Raw genomic sequence first — 22,681 nt, forward strand, 5'->3', positions numbered from 1 at the left:
AGTATACTACTGTTCTATAGAGCAACTACAGTATACTACTGTTCTATAGAGCAACTACATTATACTACTGTTCTATAGAGCAACTACATTATACTACTGTTCTATAGAGCAACTACAGTATACTACTGTTCTATAGAGCAACTACAGTATACTACTGTTCTATAGAGCAACTACAGTATACCCCTGTTCTATAGAACAACTACAGTATACTACTGTTCTATAGAGCAACTACAGTATACTACGGTTCTATAGAGCAACTACAGTATACTACTGTTCTATAGAGCAACTACAGTATACTACTGTTCTATAGAGCAACTACAGTATACTACTGTTCTATAGAGCAACTACAGTATACCACTGTTCTATAGAGCAACTACAGTATACTACTGTTCTATAGAGCAACTACATTATACTACTGTTCTATAGAGCAACTACATTATACTACTGTTCTATAGAGCAACTACAGTATACTACTGTTCTATAGAGCAACTACAGTATACTACTGTTCTATAGAGCAACTACAGTATACCCCTGTTCTATAGAGCAACTACATTATACCACTGTTCTATAGAGCAACTACAGTATACTACTGTTCTATAGAGCATCTACAGTATACTACTGTTCTATAGAGCAACTACAGTATTCTACATTTAGAGTTGAATACATTAAACAGTTCTGGTGACTGCTGTATGTTTGTGGTCTTCACAGGTAAAGGAGATGTCTCTGATTAGGAACACTATCTTGGAGTGCCAAGTGTGTGGTGAGTGTATGAAGAGCAGTACCATACCATCAGGCTGGGCCTCCGTGTATAAAACAGAGGGGATTCATATAAAGAAAAGATCAACAAAAAGAGATGAGAAGCACAGGAAGTCAGAGAGAGAGAGAGAGATTGAAATATATGAAGTACTTTAGCTGTGTTTAATTGATCTTGCTGGGCGCAATGGAACCAATGGAAAAATTGCCCCTTTCAATTTAGCAATATAAGAGGAAGAAATGTAACCACTCTCAAATTCATAGACAGAGCTATTGATGCAAGGACTGACCATCCATGATACCAAAAATGATAGTTTTGAGGCTATACAGTGTGTGTTTACATTTAATTTGTTTACAAACATTGGAGTAAAACAAGCTTATATTTTGGGTTCTGATAGGATGTGACAGTTGAACTGAGCTCATTAAGCATTTATAAGTTATATTCTTCAAGAATCAATGGATACATATAATTCATTTCTAAGTTCAAAAATGTATGTAGCAACTGCAGATTGCCCGTTTAAGTGCAAACCCTGCCCATATGGCACTCTGTGCAGGCTCGAAGGCATGCTGAAAGATTTCAAATCCTATTTTGAACCCAGCTCTGGTATGCTCTATATCTTTGTTAACCAGGCTTCCATGAGACCCACTCTCGCTGCGAGCCCAACCCCTGCTATAAGGGCGTGGCCTGTACAGAGACCTGGGAGTACCCAGGGTACCGTTGTGGTGCCTGCCCAGACGGCATGACGGGGAATGGCACCCACTGCCAGGACATTGACGAGGTATTCTAAGGGTCTTATTTATATTTCTTTAGCACCACAAGATGATAGCATGATATGCTCCCATCATTTCTTAAACATTCTTGGTTGAGTTTCCCAAAAGCTTTGCCGCTAAGGTGGAACAATATTTCCCCAGACGACCCAGCTGCAGAGTAACAATTAGAAAGTTAATGTTTGGCGACCAATCTTCATCAAATGAAGCACTTTGAGGTGTGACAAAAACACAAATACACTGATATATGTATTGTTAATTTCTGTCTCTATGTCTAAGTGTGCTCTAGCCCGGCCCTGTTTCTCGCCTGAGGGGTGCGTAAACACGGCCAAGGGCTTCACCTGTGAACCATGTCCCGTCGGCTTCTCAGGACCCCTCCTTAGCGGGCTTGGGGTGGAGTTTGCCAAGAGCCACAAGCAGGTCTGACCAACATGAGACCCCTTGACACACACACACTCACTTTGTTTTCGTGAAATGTCAGGACTTTTTGGAGTGTAAAAATGTTTGACCATTAAAAATCCTATTTTCCCTAACCCTACACACATACATAAACGTTGTGCACACACATATGCACAGCAGGCACAGACCACCACCACTATTGACACCTCTTCTCACCCACTGTATACATAGATGTGCACTGTGTCAAAGTGATTGCCTCTATGGTCATGATAATAGGTGGTCTGATGTGTTTTGTCCTTAAATTGATGTGTTTGCCTGTCTATATAGAAGTGCACAGATGTGGATGAGTGTGCTGACCTCTCCAAGTCCTGCGTGCCCAACTCTGTCTGCATCAACACAGAGGTCAGTAGTGGAAAGGGAGTCAGAGGTTGCTTGGTGAAATATTTTATCACAAGAAATACATGATTCCCTTTCTCTGTGTCTTTCTCTCTGTCTCCCTCTCTCTCCCCTTCTGTCTTACCCCAACTCCCTTCTCCATCTCGCCCTCCCACCAAAGGGCTCGTTCAGGTGTGGTCCGTGTAAGGAGAGCTTCGTAGGCAACCAGACGGTGGGCTGTTTCCTGCGGAGGTCCTGCGCCACGCTGGGCTTCAACCCCTGTGACGTCAACGCCCACTGTGTCATAAAGGGTGCTGCCAGGGTCTCCTGCGAGGTAAGACATGCATAGCACATCTCAATAGGCTAAAGATACTTTTAAAGGGAAGTTGTTAAAGGGATAGTTCACCCAAATTACAAAATGACACATTGGTTTCCAGCAAAGTTTCCCTGGCATTGTTTCCACATGCAATATTTTAGCATTTATGGCACAAATCTCATTCAAGTCATGGGACCGATATTATCATTTTTCGTGCATCATGTCCAAATCGTCCAAAAGTATCTAAAATTGATTGTGAACCTCAACAATGTCCCTTATAGTTTATTTGAACATGATGGGCGAAAAATGCTAATATCGGTCCCATGACTTGAATAAGACTTGTGCCAGAAATGCTAAAATATTGCATGTGGAAACTAAACTAAACCAACGCATGGATTTCTGTCATACCTTGTCCCTATACTGCTTACGGGGTAAGGAAACCAATATGTCATTTTCTTCCCTTCAATGTCTTTTTAGCAACAAGAAAAAGACAACAACCAAAATATGTCATTTTCCCCAAAATGTGTTGCCATGGAAAATACTTCTTTATCTGGTTGTAACAGAGACCAGTTGGTTGTAATCTGGTTATACAGTATGACATCATTAAGAAATCACATTCCAATTTTTTACCACTTGGTATATTCTCTCTGAATATCTCTTCCCTTACAGTGTAATGTGGGCTGGGCAGGTAATGGGCATACATGTGGTCCAGACACAGACATCGATGGCTACCCCGACCAGCCTCTCCCCTGCATAGACAATGACTATCACTGCCGAGTCGTAAGCATGTTACACACACACACACACACACACACACAAAACACTAACAAAATGTCTTACTTACCACAATCATCATGTGTTGTGTTCCCTATGCAGGACAACTGTGTGAACACGCCCAACTCTGGCCAGGAGGACGCAGACGGAGACGGTATAGGTGACCAGTGTGATGAAGATGCGGATGGAGACGGCATCAGGAACGTGGAGGTCAGTCTAGCCTTGTATCAAAGACAGTACATTATGAAGATAGGCTAAAACTGTTTCTCCAACAGAAATCCCCGATCACACTTATAGGCGATGTCATGGTGACGTTGCCTAGCTAAACTCACGCGTAGACACATGTCATCAGGTCTAACGGTCGTCTCGTGCCAAACTGTGCATGTGCAGGCCGTCAAATCAAATGTTCTCCTTCAACATAAAGTTGTTTTTGTCGAAAATGTGTCAATTAGCCAATTTCACGAGGTTGAAGTAATAACATGTTCAACTACTTAAGACATTGGCTCGAATCAAGGTTGTGCCTTTACATTTTCAGAAAATTAACAACTAAGGAAGAATTTTTCACTTCTCTCTTTGACTCTTTTAACCATCGTCTGGTCTGTTGTGTTCCCGGAAGTCTTGCGATGGTTGCGCCTCTGGGTTTAGAAATTCTGTGCTTGTATTTTGTCCGTGTGTGATCATGTTCAGTAGGCAAAATGGAATCTCCCTGTTTCCACTTCACACCATTTAGTTTTTCCTCTTCATTTTTCTAGGACAACTGCCGTCTGGTCCCCAACAAGGATCAACAGAACTCGGACACAGACTCATATGGGGACACGTGTGACAACTGCCCCAACGTTCCCAATGGAAGCCAGAAGGACACAGATGGAAACGGGGCTGGGGACACCTGTGACAATGACATTGATGGGGATGGTAGGCTAATTACTGTCCCACAAGGACCAAAGTACTGCTGGGGTTTTTTCCCACCTGGTAGTTAATTGATTGGTTTATATTACTGATTATGTTCCTTGTCTGATTTAGTTCATGAATAGAGGGAGAGAATGGAAGTGTTTGTTTTGCAAGTGTTCCCGGAAGTGTTTCCGCCCTCCAGGGCCCGTATTCACAAAGAATCTCAGAGTAGGAGTGCTGATATAGGATCACTTTTGCCTGTCAATCATAATGAAGAAGAGTATATGAACAGGGAGGACTTAATCCTAGATCATCAGCACTCTACTCTGAGACCCTTTGTGAATACCGGCCCAAAACCATAATTGAATCGCTCATCTTCCTCCTCCTTGTCCTCTCGCCAGGTATCCCAAACGTGCTGGACAACTGTCCCAAGGTGCCCAACCCTATGCAGACTGACCGTGATGGGGATCGAGTGGGGGACGCCTGTGACAGCTGCCCGGAAGTCAACGACCCCATGCAGGTCAGAGGTCAAGAATAACATTCTAGAGAGTTGAAATAAAAATATAGTTTATTGAGGAAATCTTTGAAACCTCTTTTCTCCGTTCAGTCTGATATAGACAACGACCTGGTGGGAGATGTGTGTGACACCAACCAGGACATGTGAGTGCTCTTACTAGTTTTCTGGTTTAGGGGACTTCAGAACAACATAAAGAAGCTATTTTGGGGTTGATATCTGGTTATATAACCAGATGACAACCAGGCTGAACCGGGTAAAGCTGTCTTTTTCTTGTCACGTACAAGATATGTAAAAAACAAGAAAAAAAAGTATACAACCTGTCCATGATCTCAGGTTGTATATTTGAGCCTTCTCCTAATGTCTCAATCTTGTCCAGGGATGGGGATGGCCACCAGGATTCAAGGGACAACTGTCCAGACGTCCCTAACAGCTCCCAGCTGGACTCAGACAATGACGGCATCGGCAACGAATGCGACGATGACGACGACAACGATGGCATTCCAGATGCAAGACCTCCCGGGCCGGATAACTGTCGTCTCATCCCTAACCCCAGCCAGACAGACACTGATGGTATGGAAGGAGTTCCAGGGAAAGAAATGCTTTGAAGCACAGAGTTTTAACCCTTTGACACGTATGAACACATGGGTGTGATCATTCTACAGTGGTCCCTGTAGTGTACGCTCAAACCGGTGTGATTAGAACACTTATTTAGAAGGTACAGTTACGATTGACGCAACAGTCAGTGTTTGAGCTGGCCACATTAGTCGTAGTGTTAACTGAGGAAAGAGTGACCTAACACAAGCAGTCATATTTAGCTAACTCTCCGATGACAGAAACCATAATATGAATTAGCTAATAGAATTTACTATTTACAATTCATCACATCACTGGTGACCTCACCAGTTATCTAAATAATTGAGTAAAACCCTTTCAAAAAATCTAATAAAAGTAATCCGACGATGGGTAGTTTGTGCGCGCTGCCCTGTTTGTTTGTTTGTTCGCGTCAACCAAAGGTAAGAGGTTACAAGATGAGTTGGGTCTGTTTGCAATATGCATGTTGAAGGGGGTGTGTTGTCTAACATCATTCACTTCCATCATTTAATTCCGAAAGTTTACTCGAAAGACGAGTGAACCATCCCTTCACCTCGTTTTGTTATAATATCGTTGGTCTAACAGACGTTTACGTGAATGCATTGTATGAGGTCAACAAACATGGCGCCACACATACAGTTGAAGTCGGAAGTTTACATACACTAAGGTTGGAGTCATTAAAACTCATTTTTCAACCACTCCACAAATTTCTTGTTAACAAACTATAGTTTTGGCAAGTCGGTTAGGACATCTACTTTGTGCATGACACAAGTAATTTTTACAACAATTGTTTACAGACAGATTATTTCACTTATAATTCACTGTATCACAATTCCAGTGGGTCAGACGTTTACATACACTAAGTTGACTGTGCCTTTAAACAGCTTGGGAAAATCCAGAAAATGATGATGATTTTATGGCTTTAGAAGCTTCTGATGGGCTAATTGACATCATTTGAGTCAATTGGAGGTGTACCTGTGGATGTATTTCAAGGCCTACCTTCAAACTCAGTTCCTCTTTGCTTGACATCATGGGAAAATCAAAAGAAATCAGCCAAGACCTCAGAAAGACAATTGTAGACCTCCACAAGTCTGGTTCATCCTTGGGAGCAATTTCCAAACGCCTGAATGTACCACGTTCATCTGTACAAACAATAGTACGCAAGTATAAACACCATGGGACCACGCAGCCGTCATACCGCTCAGGAAGGAGACGCCTTCTGTCTCCTAGAGATCTACGTACTTTGGTGCGAAAAGTTCAAATCAATCCCAGACCTTGTGAAGATGCTGGAGGAAACAGGTACAAAAGTATCTATATCCACAGCAAAATGAGTCCTATATCGACATAACTTGAAAGGCCGCTCAGCAAGGAGGAAGCCACTGCTCCAAAACTGCCATAAAAAAAGCCATACTACGGTTTGCAACTGCACATGGGGACAAAGATCATACTTTTTGGAGAAATCTCCTCTGGTCTGATGAAACAAAAATAGAACTGTTTGGCCATAATGACCATCGTTATTTTTGGAGGAAAAAGGGGGAGGCTTGCAAGCCGAAGAACACCATCCCAACCGTGAAGCACGGGGGTGGCAGAATCATGTTGTGGGTGTGCTTTGCTGCAGGAGGGACTGGTGCACTTCACAAAATAGATGGCATCATGTGGAAGGAAAATGATGTAGATATATTGAGGCAACATCTCAAGACATCAGTCAGGAAGTTAAAGCTTGGTCGCAAATGGGTCTTTCAAATGGACAATGACCCCAAGCATACTTCCAAAGTTGTGGCAAAATGGCTTAAGGACAACGAAGTCAAGGTATTTGTTCGAAACGTTAAATGACGAGACAGAGACATTCATGCGAGTAACCAGCCTTGTTCTGTACATCATGACACTCCCGGGTGTCTCAAGCACCCCGGTATAAATACATGAGTTGCAGTAATGAACATTTACCAACAGATGGCATCACTGTGCCATCTTACACCCATAACATCTTCCCTTTAATAAAATAGGACAGGAGGTGTCAATTCATTAACAAAACAAACCTAGTAATAATTTCCACCATGAACAGTTTAGTATATATATATATATATTTTTTTTTCTCAGCTAACAACTTAACACATCTTTTTTTTTCTTCTGTCTGCCAACCCTGATGGGAAACCTACAGATTAAGTCTTTTTGGTGGCTGAGACAAACGCCTGTAGCGTGAAAAGACAGGGGGCTTGTCTGCGAGGACTGCGGGTTCCCGCACAGGCGTGTCACCTGACTGTCCAAGGGGAGTATTGATGGGCGAGGGAGCAGCCGACCTGTGATCACCTGGCTCTTCGCCCAGTGCCTCAGGCCCCATTGCTGGAGTTCCATCTTCTGTCATGCGACCCCTTTGACCATCAGGGCCCTGAGTAGGTGCTGGCTCAGCAATCCGAAGGTCAACCCTGTTGCGACGGTACAGTGATCCATTCACTTCGACCAAGTAGGAGCGTGGTGCCACTTTCTGTACACAGGATCCGAGTCTCCAGAGGCCCGTCCGGTCCCCTGGTAGTGGCTTCATTCGCACCGTTTCACCCACCCTGAGCTCAGGTAAGTCTTTTGCTGATTTGTCGTAGATGAACTTGGAGACCTGTCTTCTGTGACGTAGCTTCACCAGCACGTCAGTCACCACACATGGCTCCAGGAGAGTGCTGGCTACTGGCAGAGCTGTTTTTAAGCGCCGTGCCATGAGGCGCTGGGCCGGGCTGCTATCCATGCCTTCTGTCGGGGTATTGCGCCACTGCAGGATTGCTTTCCAGGCATCTTTGCCTTCTCGCAGAGCCTTTTTGCAGAGGTTCTTTGCGATTTTTACTGCGGACTCCGCCTTCCCATTAGCTTTTGGGTATCGTGGTGATGAAGTGACGTGCTCGAATTCCCATCCTGCAGCAAATTTTCGGAACTCAACTCCAGAGAATTGGGGTCCATTGTCTGAAATTACCCTATCTGGCTGGCCATAGCGGGCAAACTGAGCCTTGCAGCGTTTGATCGTTGTCTCTGCTGAGAGGTCGGGGAGGAGGTCAATCTCCCAAAAGTCTGAGTAATGATCGACTACTAGCAGAAAGTCTTTGCCACTGTGCTGGAAGAGATCTAGGCTTACTATCTGCCAGGGGCGCATCGGTAGCTCGTGGGACATCATCGTCTCTCTCTGTTGCTCAATGGCATATTCATTGCAGATTGTGCATTTACTGACATAGTCTTTGATTTCACTCTGCATTCCTGGCCAATACAGTGTGTCACGTGCTTGTCTGTAACAGGCCTCACCTCCTATGTGACTTGAGTGCACACGCGCCAACATCTCATGGCGCAGAGACCGGGGAATAACGACTCTCTGACACATGAATATTACTCCGTTTTGAACACTGAGCTCCTCTTTGACTGGCCAATATTCTCTGACGGCTAAAGCAGTTTCTTCCTTGCAGTCGGGCCAGCCCATCATAATCACAGACCTCAATGCCTGGAGTTGTCCGTCCCTGTCTGTGTGCTGTCTGATTTGTATAAGGCGCTGGTCCGTAACATTGAGGTAGTCAGCCTGGTTGATGTATTCAACATCCACTTGCTCTGTTTGTAAGCTGCACACTGCGTGTTGTTCATGCATGGAGCGTGTGTGAATGCCTGATGCAGTAGCCCTGCTGAGCGTGTCACTCACATACATCTCTGGCCCTGGCTTATACACCACCTTGAGATTGTAGTTTTGTAGGGCCAGTAGCATGCTCTGCAGTCGTTTTGGGGCATTCAGAAGAGGCTTGCTGAATATAGCAATAAGGGGCTTGTGATCTGTCTCTGCGGTAATATTGTCGCGCCCGTACAGGTAGTGGTGGAAGCGTTGGCATGCAAACACAATGCTGAGGCACTCCTTCTCTATCTGGGCATAGTTCTGCTCTGTTAGGGTGAGTGCCCTAGAGGCGAATGCCACAGGCTGGCTCTCCTGCATGAGGCAACAGCCAAGTCCATACTGGCTTGAGTCACTCTGAATCGTGACAGGTTTTGACACATTGTAGTAACGCAGTACAGGTGTCTGGGTGACCAGTTCTTTTATTTCCCTCACCGCTGCGTCATGTTTTGGGAGCCAATGCCAGATGGCGTCCTTGTCCATGAGCCTCCTTAGTGGCTCACACACTTCAGAGAGCCGCGGTAGGAATTTGGCCAGGTAAGTGACGAATCCGACGAAGCGCTGCACTCCCTTCACGTCAGATGGGTGGGGCATTTCCAAGACAGCCTTCACTTTTTCAGGATCCGCCTTCAATCCGGTGGAGGACAAGATGTGCCCATGAAAGCGGACCTCTGGCACTTTAAACTGAAGCTTTTTTATGCTTAGCCTTAGCTTGACCTGTCTGCATCTGACCATCAGGGCTAGCAGCTTGGCGTCATGGTCGCATTCTGCCTCCTCATCACTGTCCCCACAGCCCACTACGAGGATGTCATCTGCTATAGGTTCCACGCCACTGAGTCCCATCAACAGCTCGTGCTGTTTCCGCTGATACACCTCTGGAGCCACGGAGACACCAAACGGAAGCTTCAACCACCTCTTCCTGCCCCAGGGTGTCCAAAAGGTGGTCATATAGCTGCTGGGCTCGTCGAGCTTGCACTGCAGGAAGGCATCTCTGGCGTCCACGAGCGTGAAGACTCTGGCCTTTGGGAGCTTGTAAAGAACATCCTCCAACGTGGGCATAATGTAATGTGAATGTCGCAGAGCCCGGTTGAGGTGTTTAGGATCAATGCATATCCGTAGCTTGTCTGGTTTTTTGATGATAACCATATTACTTATCCAGTCTGTAGGCTCAGTGACGGATATCATGTGGCCATCTGCTTCGTATTTGTCAAGCTGAGCCTTCGTAGCTGCTTTCATGGCCACTGGTACATTGCGGGGTGCACACTGGACAGGCTGGATTGCTGCGTCCAACTCAAAGTGGACTTCCCCGGGAACTGACTCGACCGGTGCGTTGAAGACATCATGGTACTTGCTTAGGAGTGTCTCCTTGCTCAGGGGCCCAGCCTGGACTTTGTCTATAATGTTAAGATCAGCTGGGATGGTAAAGTTAATAAGCCCAAGGCGCTCGCATGTAGAACCTGACAGTAATGGCTGTTGACTAGCCTCAACTATTTCAAACTCAAGGGTGTGTTTCTGGCCACGTAAAACACACTCTGTCACAAACAGGCCTAAAGAGGTCATGAACTGGCCTGAATACAGTTTCAGCTTGGTCCTACTCTGTGTGAGATTGTCTCTGGGAGCGAGCCTCCTTTTATCTTTAAGGCTCATAACGTTGCATGTGGCCCCTGAATCTATCTGGCATTGCTGTGGTTTATTATTAAGTAGCAGAGTGACAAACCACTTTTTTCCTTTTGCCTTCACTGCCCCTATGCACTCGCTAGCATATACATCCTCTGTGCTGTTGTTCCCTTCATCTGTGTTTGTTTCAATGGAGTGCACCTTACCCTCCTTTCTCTTGCTTTTCATGCAGACCCTTGCAAAATGATTAGCTGTACCACAGGATTTGCATATTTTTCCATAGGCTGGGCAGTGTTCTTTTCCTCGTCCATGAAAAATGCCACAATATCGGCATGTATTGGGGTTGTCTACTGCCGAGTTGGCTGTAGTATTAGCATTAGCTGTAGCAAAGGGGAATTTCTTTACTGGCTGTCTTAATGTAGCATTGACATTGTCCATATGTTGCCTTTCTAGCTCCATGGACCTTATCCGTATATCAGTAAGCTCTGCTGCACGGCATGTCTCCACTGCCAAGACCAGCGTCAGGTCACGTTCTCTCAGCAAACGTCTGCGGGTGCCCTCATCAGTTATGCCAAGCACAATCTTATCTCTGATCAGTTCATCTCTTAAAGCACCATAGTCACATGTAGCTGCCTTTTCCCTTAACCTAGTGACAAAGCTGTCAATGGACTCCCCGTCCTCCTGTTTGCAACAACCGAAAACATAACGCTCGTAGATGACGTTCTTTGCTGGCTTAAAGTAATGTTCAAGAGCATCAAGAATAGTTATAGCGTTACCTTGCTGAGCTGCTGTTAGGTTCAGGTTGTGTTTGTATACGTGTCGGCATTCAGTTCCCATTATAGTCCTCAAAGTGGCAGCCACTACTTCATCGTCCTTTTCCAGAAGTCCCGTTGCTAGCGCATAGTCCTCCCATTCACCTCTAAACGTATCCCAGTTCGTGCTCCAATCCCCGCTGAGCTTCATAACGGCGGGAGGGGGAATGTTCGCTGCCATGTCTAACCGGTGCTAACAACACTGAAGCTAACTAGCAAACTCACTCTAGCTAAGGCCAATTTCGGCGAAATTTTACTCAAATAAACAATTGTTTGGTAAACCAGTACAGGTTACTCTAAGGAACGCATGGTTCAAATCCCTCTTCTGACACCATGTTCGAAACGTTAAATGACGAGACAGAGACATTCATGCGAGTAACCAGCCTTGTTCTGTACATCATGACACTCCCGGGTGTCTCAAGCACCCCGGTATAAATACATGAGTTGCAGTAATGAACATTTACCAACAGATGGCATCACTGTGCCATCTTACACCCATAACAGTATTGGAGTGTCCACCACAAAGCCCTGACCTCAATTCTATAGAAAATGTGTGGGCAGAACTGAAAAAGCGTGTGCGAGCAAGGAGGCCTACAAACCTGACTCAGTTACACCAGCTCTGTCAGGAGGAATGGGCCAAAATTCACCCAACTTATTGTGGGGAGCTTGTGGAAGGCTACCCGAAATGTTTGACCCAAGTTAAACAATTTAAAGGCAATGCTGCCAAATACTAATTGAGTGTATGCAAACTTCTGACCCACTGGGAATGTGATGAAAGAAATAAAAGCTGAAATAAATCATTCTCTCTACTATTATTCTGACATTTCACATTCTTAAAATAAAGTGGTGATCCTAACTAACTAAAACAGGGAATTTTTACTAGGATTAAATGTCAGGAATTGTGAAAAACTGAGTTTAAATGTATTTGGCTTCCGACCTCAACTGTAGCTGGCAAATAGCTTAGCATTAGCTCATCATAATAAGTACATCCTTCAAAAAAGTATTTTACACACATCATATGTGTCCATTATAATCTATGCAAGAATCGGAATGCATGATTTGTCAGCAGTACTTGAAAACGTGAATAAAACAGTTAATATATTATGCTCCATACATACATACGGTGTGCTACATTAGAAACGACAACACGATATACAGAAAATATAATGATAGCGTAATAAGGCATTTACTTTGATAGGAATGCACACATGTCCAAAGTTATTATTAGTGGTGAAGGAAGCTGGAAAATGTGCCAGGGAGGAAAAAGTTTGTGCTTGGGCTTTCATTGAAGAGAGAAGTATGTCCTGCTCAGTAAAGCCTCAAACGTAAATTGTCCGCAACAGTGAAATGGACTACTTATATGTGAATTCATGTGGAGGTGGAACACACCTCAATTCAAACTCTATTCAAAATCATTTGAAATTGACTAGTTGAAACATAGCCTATAGATAATTAGCAGGCAGCGTGACTTGGTTTGAATCACATTTTGGAACAGTGAGTAAATTCATTCTGACATCACGTGCATAAAGAAACTCACACTGGGGCGACTGTTCGAGATAGTTGAAACTCACACGTGAGAAGGTTACCAGGATTAAAAGGCCCAATCTGTAACTTTCCAGACATACACAGAGGGGTAGCACTTTTTACTGGAAATTAAAGTTAGAGTAGAATTTCGTATTCTGATTTAAATGGTTTGCCATTTTATTGGACTGCTGGCAAACTACCACAGGCCACCTATGTTTGTCCGAACCTATACTGTATGTCATACTACAGTAACCTATTTCTGCTATACTCCCATCACCCATCTGTGTTCTCAGAGTGGTGTATGTTTGTGTATTTTTCTGTCCCCCTTATCCAATCAGGAAATGGCATTGGTGACATGTGCGAGAATGACTTTGACAACGACTCCGTGATAGACTTGATTGACGTGTGTCCAGAGAGCGCTGAAGTCACAATGACCGACTTCAGAAACTATCAGACGGTCATCCTGAACCCGGAGGGCGATGCCCAAATCGAACCCAAGTGGATTGTGCTCAATCGGGTAACCATTTGGAATATTCCCATACAGAAAACAAACATTATATTGTATGTACTTCAATTAATTTAGCATTGTTCTGGAATTTATTTTTAGGGTATGGAAATTGTTCAAACCATGAACAGTGACCCTGGTTTGGCCATAGGTAAGTCTATAAACCTCCTTCTGCTATCTTTCTGTCTGTCTTTCTCTGCCCCCCCATCTTTATCCCATTTCCTCTCCTTTTTAAGTGAAGATGTCTCAAAAAAAGAGCATGAAAAGTCAAGTATCTCGCTCTCTCTCTCCCTCCACTCAATCCCCACCAGGCTACACAGCCTTTAACGGGGTAGACTTTGAAGGGACGTTCCACATCAACACAGCCACAGACGATGACTACGTGGGCTTCATCTTCGGTTACCAGGACTCGTCCAGCTTCTACGTGGTCATGTGGAAACAGACGGAGCAGACCTACTGGCAGTCGCTGCCTTTTAGGGCCATGGCTCAGCCAGGCCTGCAACTAAAGGTGGGGCACACAGGAAACTGCACCAGTTGGCTTTAAAGGGACATTACACCAACACCAACATCAGACGTTTGTCAGATGTTTTTAGACCTTCAAAGTAGTCTTGTGTAAATAATCCCACGCCATCCAGTTGTGTAGTTCCAGCTACATGCCTCAACTCCAAATGTAATAGATATTAGATTACCACAGCCACACACTTGACTTTACTCGCTTTTCTCTACAGGCAGTGAAGTCACGTACGGGTCCAGGCGAGTACCTCCGGAACGCCCTGTGGCACACGGGCGACACCCCGGGCGAGGTCACCCTGCTGTGGAAGGACCCCCGGAATGTGGGGTGGAGGGACAAGACATCCTACCGCTGGCACCTCAGCCACCGCCCGCAGGTGGGCTACATCAAGTGAGCAAAACGTCATTACAGCCACAAATGCTCTACTCCTAGTTGTATTCTCCTGCCAATTTATTATTTTTATTTAACCTTTATTTTAACAGGGAAGACATTTTGAGATCTAGAGACCTATAAATATACACATTTTACACACCCCAAAAAGTATATGTATATACTGAACAAAAATATAAATGAAACAATTTCAAAGAAGTCAGTCAATTGAAATAAATTCATTTGGCCCTAATCTATGGATTTCACATGACTGGGCAGGGGTGCAGCCAGGCCTACCCACTGGGGAGCCAGGCCCAGTCCATCAGAATGAGTTTTCCCCACAAAAGGGCTTTATTACAGACAGAAATACTCTGCATCACCCCCCCACCTCTCCCTCAGACGATCCCACAGGTGAAGAAGCCGGATGTGGAGGTCCTGGGCTGGCGTGGTTACACGAGGTCTGTGGTTGTGAGGCTGGTTGAACGTACTGCCAAATTCTCTAAAATGACTTTGGAGGCAGCTTATGGTATAGAAATTAACTATCAATTCTGTGTCAACAGCTCTGGTGGACATTCCTGCAGTCAGCATGACAATTGCATGCTCCATCAAAACTTGAGACATCGGTGGCATTGTGTTGTATGACAAAACTGCATATTTTAAAAGTGGCCTTTTATTGTCTCCAGCACAAAGTGCACCTGGGTAATGATCATGCTGTTTAATCAGCTTCTTGATATGCCACACATGTCAGATGGATTATTTTGTCAAAGGAGAAATGCTCACTAACAGGGATGTAAAAAAATGTGTGCACAACATTTGAGAAAAATACGTTTTTTGTGCGAATGGAACATTTCTGGGATATTTTATTGCAGCTCATGAAACACGGGACCAATATTTTACATGTTGCGTTTATTTTTTTGTTCTATATATATATATATATATATATATATATATATATATATATATATATATCCTAGGCCTCCACCAAGCTACTGTGTGTGTGTGTGTGTGTATTGTTAGTAAAACTCACGGAAGATTAGTAAAGCTTAAACCAAGTTTATTCACCCATTGGGTCATACAGCTGCATAAGACAAAACAAATATTTACACAACCACTGGTATCCCGGAGTCGCCTCTTCACTGTTGATGTTGAGACTGGTGTTTTGCGGGTACTATTTAATGAAGCTGCCAGTCGAGGACTTGTGATGCATCTGAATCTCAAACTAGACACTCTAATGTACTTGTCCTCTTGCTCAGTTGTGCACCGGGGCCTCCCACTCTTCCTATTCTGGTTAGAGACAGTTTTCGCAGTTCTGTGAAGGGAGTAATACACAGTGTTGTACGAGATCTTCAGGTTCTTGGCAATTTCTCGCATGGAATGGCCTTCATTCCTCATAACAATAATAGACTGACGAGTTTCAGAAGAAAGTTATTTGTTTCTTGCCATTTTGAGCCTGTAATCGAACCCACAAATGCTGATGCTCCAGATACTCAACTAGTCTAAAGAAGGCCAGTTTTATTGCTTCTTTAATCAGCACAAAAGTTTGCAGCTGTGCGAACATAATTGCAAAAGGGTTTTCTAATGATTAATTAGCCTTTTAAAATTATCAACTTGGATTAGCTAACACAACGTGCCATTGGAACACAGGAGTGATGGTTGCTGATAATGGGCCTCTGTACGCCTATGTAGATATTCTACTAAAAATCATCCGTTTCCAGCTACAATAGTCATTTACAACATTGACAATGTCTACACTGTATTTAAGATCAATTTGATGTTATTTTAGTGGACAACAAATGTGCTTTTCTTTCAAAAACAAGGACATTTCTAAGTGACCCCAAACTTTTGAATGGTAGTGTACATGTGAGTACAGTGCCTTCCGAAAGTATTCAGACTCCTTGACTTTTTCCACATTTTGTTGCGTTACAGTAATTCTGTTCTAAAATTGGATTAAATATGCATTTTTTTCTCAGCAATCTACACTCAACACCTCATAATGACAAAGAGAAAACAGGTTTTTAGAAATTTTTGCAAATTTATTACAAATAAAAACGGAAATACCATAAATATATAAGTATTCAGACCCTTTGATATGAAACCCGAAATTAAGCTCCGGTGCATCCTGTTTCCATTGATCATCCTTGAGATGTTTCTACAACTTGATTGGAGTCCACCTCTGGTAAATTAAATTGATTGGACATGATTGTAGAGCTCCAAGACAGGATTTTGTTGAGGCACAGATCTAGGGAAGGTATAAAAAGAATTCTGCAGCATTGAAGGTCCCCAAGAACACAGTGCCCTCCATCATTCTTAAATTGAAGAAGTTTGGAACCACCAAGACTCTTCCTAGAGCTGGCCGCCCGGCCAAACTGAGCAATCGGGGGAGAAGGGCCTTGGTCAGAGAGGTGACCAAGAACCCGGTGGTCACTCTGACAGAGTTCCAGAGTTCCTCTGTGGAGATGGGAGAACCTCACAGAAGGACAACCATCTCTGCAGCACTCCATCAATCAGGACTTTATGGTAGAGTAGCCAGATGGAAGCCACTCCTCAGTAAAAGGCACATGACAGCCCGCTTGGAGTTTGCCAATAGCACCTAAAGACTCTCAGACCATGAGAAACAAGATTCTCTGGTCTGATGAAACCAAGATTGAACTTTTTGGCCTGAATGCCAAGCGTCACATCTGGAGGAAACCTGTCACCATTCCTACGGTGAAGCATGGTGGTGGCAGCATCATGCTGTGGGGATGTTTTTCAGCGGCAGGGACTGGGAGACTAGTCAGGATCGAGGCAAAGATGAACGGAGCAAAGTACAGAGAGATCCTTGATGAAAGCCTGCCCCAGAGTGCTCAGAACCTCAAACTGGGGCGAAGGTTCACCTTCCAATGAGACAACGACCCTAGGCCCACAGCAAAGACAATGCGGGAGTGGCTTCGGGAAAAGTCTCTGAATGTCCTTGAGTGGCCCAGCCAGAGCCCGGACTTGAACCCGATCGACCATCTCTGGAGAAACCTGTAGCTGTGCAGCAAAGCTCCCCATCCAACCTGACAGAGCTTGAGAGAATCTGCAGAGAGGAATGTGAGAAACTCCTCAAATACAGGTGTGCCAAGATTGTAGCGTCATACCCAAGAAGACTTGAGGATGTATTCGTTGCCAAAGGTGCTTCAACCAAGTACTGTGTGAAGGGTCTGAATACTTATGTAAATGTGATATTTGCTTTTTTTTTTAATACATTTTCAAAAATGTCTAAACCTGTTTTTTCACATTTGATGCAGGAAAAAAACTATTTCATCAATTTTGGAATAAGGCTGTAACGTAACAAAACGTGGTAGAAGTCAAGGGGTCTGAATAATTTCTGAATGCACTGTATTCAGTCGTGGCCACAAGTTTTGAGAATGACACAAATATTAATTTTCAAAGTCTGCTGCCTCAGTTTGTATGATGGCAATTTGCATATGCTCCAGAATGTTATGAAGAGTGATCAGATGAATTGCAATTACTTGCAAATTCCCTCTTTGCCATGCAAATGAACCTAATCCCCCAAAAAACATTTCCACTGCAATTCAGCCCTGCCACAAAAGGACCAGCTGACATCATGTCAGTGATTCTCTCATTAACACAGGTGTGAGTGTTGACGAGGACAAGGCTGGAGATCACTCTGTCATGCTGATTGAGTTCAAATAACAGACTGGAAGCTTCAAAAGGAGGGTGGTGCTTGGAATCATTGTTCTTCCTCTGTCAACCATGGTTACCTGCAAGGAAACACGTGCCGTCATCATTGCTTTGCACAAAAAGGGCTTCACAGGCAAGGATATTGCTGCCAGTAAGATTGCATCTAAATCAACCATTTATCGGATCATCAAGAACTTCAAGGAGAGCGGTTTCAATTGTTGTGAAGAAGGCTTCAGGGCGCCCAAGAAAGTCCAGCAAGCGCCAGGACCGTCTCCTAAAGTTGATTCAGCTGCGGGATCGGGGCACCACCAGTACAGAGCTTGCTCAGGAATGGCAGCAGGCAGATGTGAGTGCACCTGCACGCACAGTGAGGCGAAGACTTTTGGAGGATGGCCTGGTGTCAAGAAGGGCAGCAAAGAAGCCACTTCTCTCCATGAAAAACATCAGGGACAGATTGATATTCTGCAAAAGGTACAGGGATTGGACTGCTGAGGTCTGGGGTAAAGTCATTTTCTCTGATGAATCCCCTTTCCGATTGTTTGGGGCATCCGGAAATTAGCTTGTCCGGAGAAGACAAGGTGAGCGCTACCATCAGTCCTGTGTCATGCCAACAGTAAAGCATCCTGAGACCATTCATGTGTGGGGTTGCTTCTCAGCCAAGGGAGTGGGCTCACTCACAATTTTGCCTAAGAACACAACCATGAATAAAGAATGGTACCAACACATCCTCCGAGAGCAACTTCTCCCAACCATCCAGGAACAGTTTGGTGACAAACAATGCCTTTTCCAGCATGATGGCACACCTTGCCATAAGGCAAAAGTGATAACTAAGTGGCTCGGGGAACAAAACATCAATATTTTGGGTCCATGGCCAGGAAACTCCCCAGATCTTAATCCCATTGAGAACTTGTGGTCAATCCTCAAGAGGCGGGTGGACAAACAAAAACCCACAAATTCTGACAAACTCCAAGCATTGATTATGCAAGAATGGGCTGCCATCAGTCATCAGTCAGGATGTGGCCCAGAAGTTAATTGACAGCATGCCAGGGCGGATTGCAAAGGTCTTGAAAAAGAAGGGTCAACACTGCAAATATTGACTCTTTGCATCAACTTCATGTAATTGTCAATAAAAGCCTTTGACACTTATGAAATGCTTGTAATTATACTTCAGTATTCCATAGTAACATCTGACAAAAATATCTAAAGACACTGAAGCAGCAAACTTTGTGGAAATTAATATTTGTGTCATTCTCAAAACTTTTGGCCACGACTGTACATACATATACATACAGTAGCTCGGTGGAGGCCCTAGGAACATCAAGTTAACCAATCATGTGAAAAAGTTAGGCAACTCAGGTGTCTATAATTCAACAGCAAAGTTAGAGAAGATGGAAGTTTATTAAGTAGGGCCTTCCTCACTGTTTCATTGAGTTGTTTACTCTATAGAGATAGCTCTTTATGGCTATACCGTATCTGTATATAATTCAGATGATTACAGAGAGATCTGTACGGCTCTTCATTGTGTATATCTATGCTACAGAGTGAAACTGTATGAAGGCATGACATTGGTGGCAGACTCAGGCGTGCTGGTGGACACTTCAATGAGGGGCGGGAGGCTGGGCGTCTTCTGCTTCTCCCAGGAGCAAATCATCTGGTCCAACCTGGGCTATCGCTGCAACGGTATGTCAACCTTCTCAGAACAGAATTTTCTTGATTTGGAATTTAACCCCTTGAATTAATTACATTTAAATTGTTATGGCTTCCCTGGTTATGTTATAACCTTCCTTTCTTTTTCCCATCAGATACTGTACCAGAGGACTATGAGTTCTACCGCAAGCAGATCCACATCAGGGTCTGACTGTGAGCCTAGCACAGGATCTGTGCAGATACACTACATTACCTGTGCCTTCGCTGTGTTCTGTGTGTGCGCATATACATGCATACTTGTGTGTTTTTAAGGTACATTTACTTTACAGTGGTGCTCTTTCTGTCTTTAACCCCACAGCAACCTTAACCCTGACTACAGGTTGGCCAAGTCAAGTTAAAGATTGATTGACAAAATAATAGCTTTTAATATTATTATATAAAATGAGTTAAAGATTGATTGACAAAATAATAGCTTTTAATATTATTATATAAAATGAAGAATGAAAGCTATACTGAACAAAAATGTTAACGCAAAATGCAACCGTTTCAAAGATTTTACTTAGTTACAGCTCATAGAAGGAAATCAGTAAATTTAAATTAATTAATTAGGCCCTAATTTATGTATTTCACATTACTGGGCAATGAGCGCAGCCATGGGTGGGCCTGGCCCAGCCAATCAGAATGAGTTTTTCCCAACATAAAGGCTTTATTACAGGACAGAAATACTCCTCATCTCCTCAGACGATCCTGCAGGTGAAGAAGCCGGATGTGGAGGTCCTGGGTTGGCATGGTTACACGTGGTCTGCTGTTGTGAGGCCGGTTGGACGTACTGCCAAATTCCCTAAAATTATGTTGGAGACGTTTTATGGTAGATAAATTAACATTAAATTATCTGGGTAAAGCTCTGTTCAACATTCCTGCAGTCAGCATTCCAATTGCACACCCTCAAAACATCTGGCATTGTATTGTATGACAAAACGGAACATTTTAGAGTGGCCTTTTATTGTCCCCAGAACAAGGTGCACCTGTGTAATGATCATGCTGTTTAATCAGCTTCTTAATATGCCACACCTGTCAAGTGGATGAATTATTTTGACAAAGGATAAATGCTCACTAAAAGGGATATAAACAAATGTGTGCACAATTTGAGAGAAATAAGCTTTTTGTGTATATGGAACATTTCTGGGATCTTTCTCATGAAACATGGGACCAACACTACATTTACATTTTTGTTCAGTATAGTTTTAAGAAATCAGGATTGTGAAATCCCAAGGTACAGGACTACACTGAGTGTACAAAACATTAGGAATACCTTCCTAATATTGAATCAGAAGAGCCTCAAGTCGTCGGGGCATGGACTCTACAAGGCATCGAAAGCATCCACAGGGATGTGGCCCATGTTGACTCCAATGCTTCCCACAGTTGTGTCAAGTTGGCTGGATGACCTTTGGGTGGTGGACCATTCTTGTTACACACGGAAACTGTTGAATGTGGAAAAACCCAGCAGCATTGCAGATCTTGAATTGTTTGTCATGCCCACTCACCCTTTGAAGCACCCTAATGTTCCTAATGTTTTGTACACTCAGTGTATGTGTATAATGGAAATTTAAATGCATTTTTTTTTTACTAGTGAATATATGTTGGAAAAATGTCAAATCTTAGACTTAAACTGAGCATCATGAAGGTTTCAGACTCACACTTGTCACATTACACACCACTGAATCCACTGTTAAATTGTACAATATTTGTCATGATGAAGGGTTTAACACAAGGCTGAGTTTACAATGAATTCTATACTTCTTTCTATGAGGATCATCAAAAACAAAGGTGTGTGTGTGTTATTTTTGCCCAATAAGGAAATAATGCTATGCATAGCTATTACAGATATGGAAGTAATTCAAGAGAAGTACTGTATATCTCACTGACTTTTGTGAAGAATGAGATGAGACAGGCCTATGTGGAAGCCTGCGAGAAACACATTTCACAGTAATAAACATCCAAATCTGCATCCACCATCTTTTTTACTGAGTCTGTATGTAACCCATAATATTAGATCTCACCAACCCAACATATACATAAGATTAATTGGCTACATTTACACAGGCAGCCTAATTCTGATCCTTTTTTTCACTAATTGGTATTTTGAGTGAATAAGCAAGCTGAGTTCAGTCCTCGGAAACAAGACACGCTGCTTCTTAACACACTGCTCGCTTAACCCAGAAGTCAGCCTTACCAATGTGTCGGAGAAAACAGGTCATGGCTAGAAGGGATCCAGCTTTGGTCAAATTAACATCAGATTTGAATTTTTGTAGCAGGTTAGGGGAACTTATACAACAGGTTAGGATAATTAAAGTAGCAGGTTAGGAGAATTAGGTTAAGGTTAGCTAAAATGCCAATATTTTACGTTAATTTGACAAAAGTTGGAATCCTTCAGCACATTGGTAAGGCTGGCTTCCGGTGTTAAGCGAGCAGTGTGTTAAGAAGCAGCACGGCTTGGCAGGTCACGTTTCAGAGGATGCGTGTCTCAACCTTCGTCTCGTTGCAGGGATGATACAAGGTTGTAACTACCAATTGGATATCACAAAAATGGGGGCAAAAAACTAAGATGCATTGTGATCTGAATGTGATCAGATCCTCCTGCCCATCTTCGAAGGTAGTCAGGCACGCATTGTGTCTGGATATCTTACAACTGTAGACGGCTCTGGACAGTGAATCCATTTAAATGATTATTCTGCCCTCTAAAATAATTTATAGCTGGCAACATTGACTTATGGCATCAGCAGGCTATGCGTCTTACAGGGGGGCCGGGACTTGTGTGCTATACAACATCGGCGAGACTTGTGTGCTATCTGGGTATAATATATGTCATGACATCCAATCAAACAATCTAATGTCTCAGAAAAAAGGGTAACACTTGAAGTCTTGATAACTTTGCAGCATTTAAATAAAGTCACAGAAAAAAGTAAGGTATGTAGGTCTAACGGGTGTCCTCCTCCTCTTCGGAAGAAGAGGAGGAGTAGG

At 43.5% G+C, this 22,681-nt stretch overlaps 1 protein-coding gene across 3 annotated transcripts in view; it reads left to right on the forward strand.

Annotated features, from left to right (window-relative positions):
• LOC120027534 (thrombospondin-3b-like) overlaps window positions 1–19,871 on the forward strand; it is a 39,644-nt gene extending 19,773 nt beyond the window's left edge. For all 3 annotated transcript variants that reach the window (XM_038972513.1, XM_038972514.1, XM_038972515.1), the window contains 17 exons: window positions 709–760; window positions 1,384–1,532; window positions 1,801–1,941; window positions 2,248–2,322; window positions 2,477–2,629; window positions 3,281–3,391; window positions 3,488–3,595; window positions 4,138–4,297; window positions 4,675–4,793; window positions 4,881–4,933; window positions 5,167–5,360; window positions 13,301–13,479; window positions 13,570–13,618; window positions 13,779–13,975; window positions 14,196–14,368; window positions 19,554–19,693; window positions 19,816–19,871. In XM_038972513.1, the coding sequence (XP_038828441.1) occupies window positions 709–760; window positions 1,384–1,532; window positions 1,801–1,941; window positions 2,248–2,322; window positions 2,477–2,629; window positions 3,281–3,391; window positions 3,488–3,595; window positions 4,138–4,297; window positions 4,675–4,793; window positions 4,881–4,933; window positions 5,167–5,360; window positions 13,301–13,479; window positions 13,570–13,618; window positions 13,779–13,975; window positions 14,196–14,368; window positions 19,554–19,693; window positions 19,816–19,871 (2,109 nt within the window). The remainder of the gene's footprint in view (window positions 1–708; window positions 761–1,383; window positions 1,533–1,800; window positions 1,942–2,247; window positions 2,323–2,476; window positions 2,630–3,280; window positions 3,392–3,487; window positions 3,596–4,137; window positions 4,298–4,674; window positions 4,794–4,880; window positions 4,934–5,166; window positions 5,361–13,300; window positions 13,480–13,569; window positions 13,619–13,778; window positions 13,976–14,195; window positions 14,369–19,553; window positions 19,694–19,815) is intronic.
• Window positions 19,872–22,681: the final 2,810 nt, after the last annotated feature.

Source organism: Salvelinus namaycush, chromosome 32, assembly GCF_016432855.1.
Source record: "Salvelinus namaycush isolate Seneca chromosome 32, SaNama_1.0, whole genome shotgun sequence".
Classification (NCBI taxonomy): domain Eukaryota; kingdom Metazoa; phylum Chordata; class Actinopteri; order Salmoniformes; family Salmonidae; genus Salvelinus; species Salvelinus namaycush.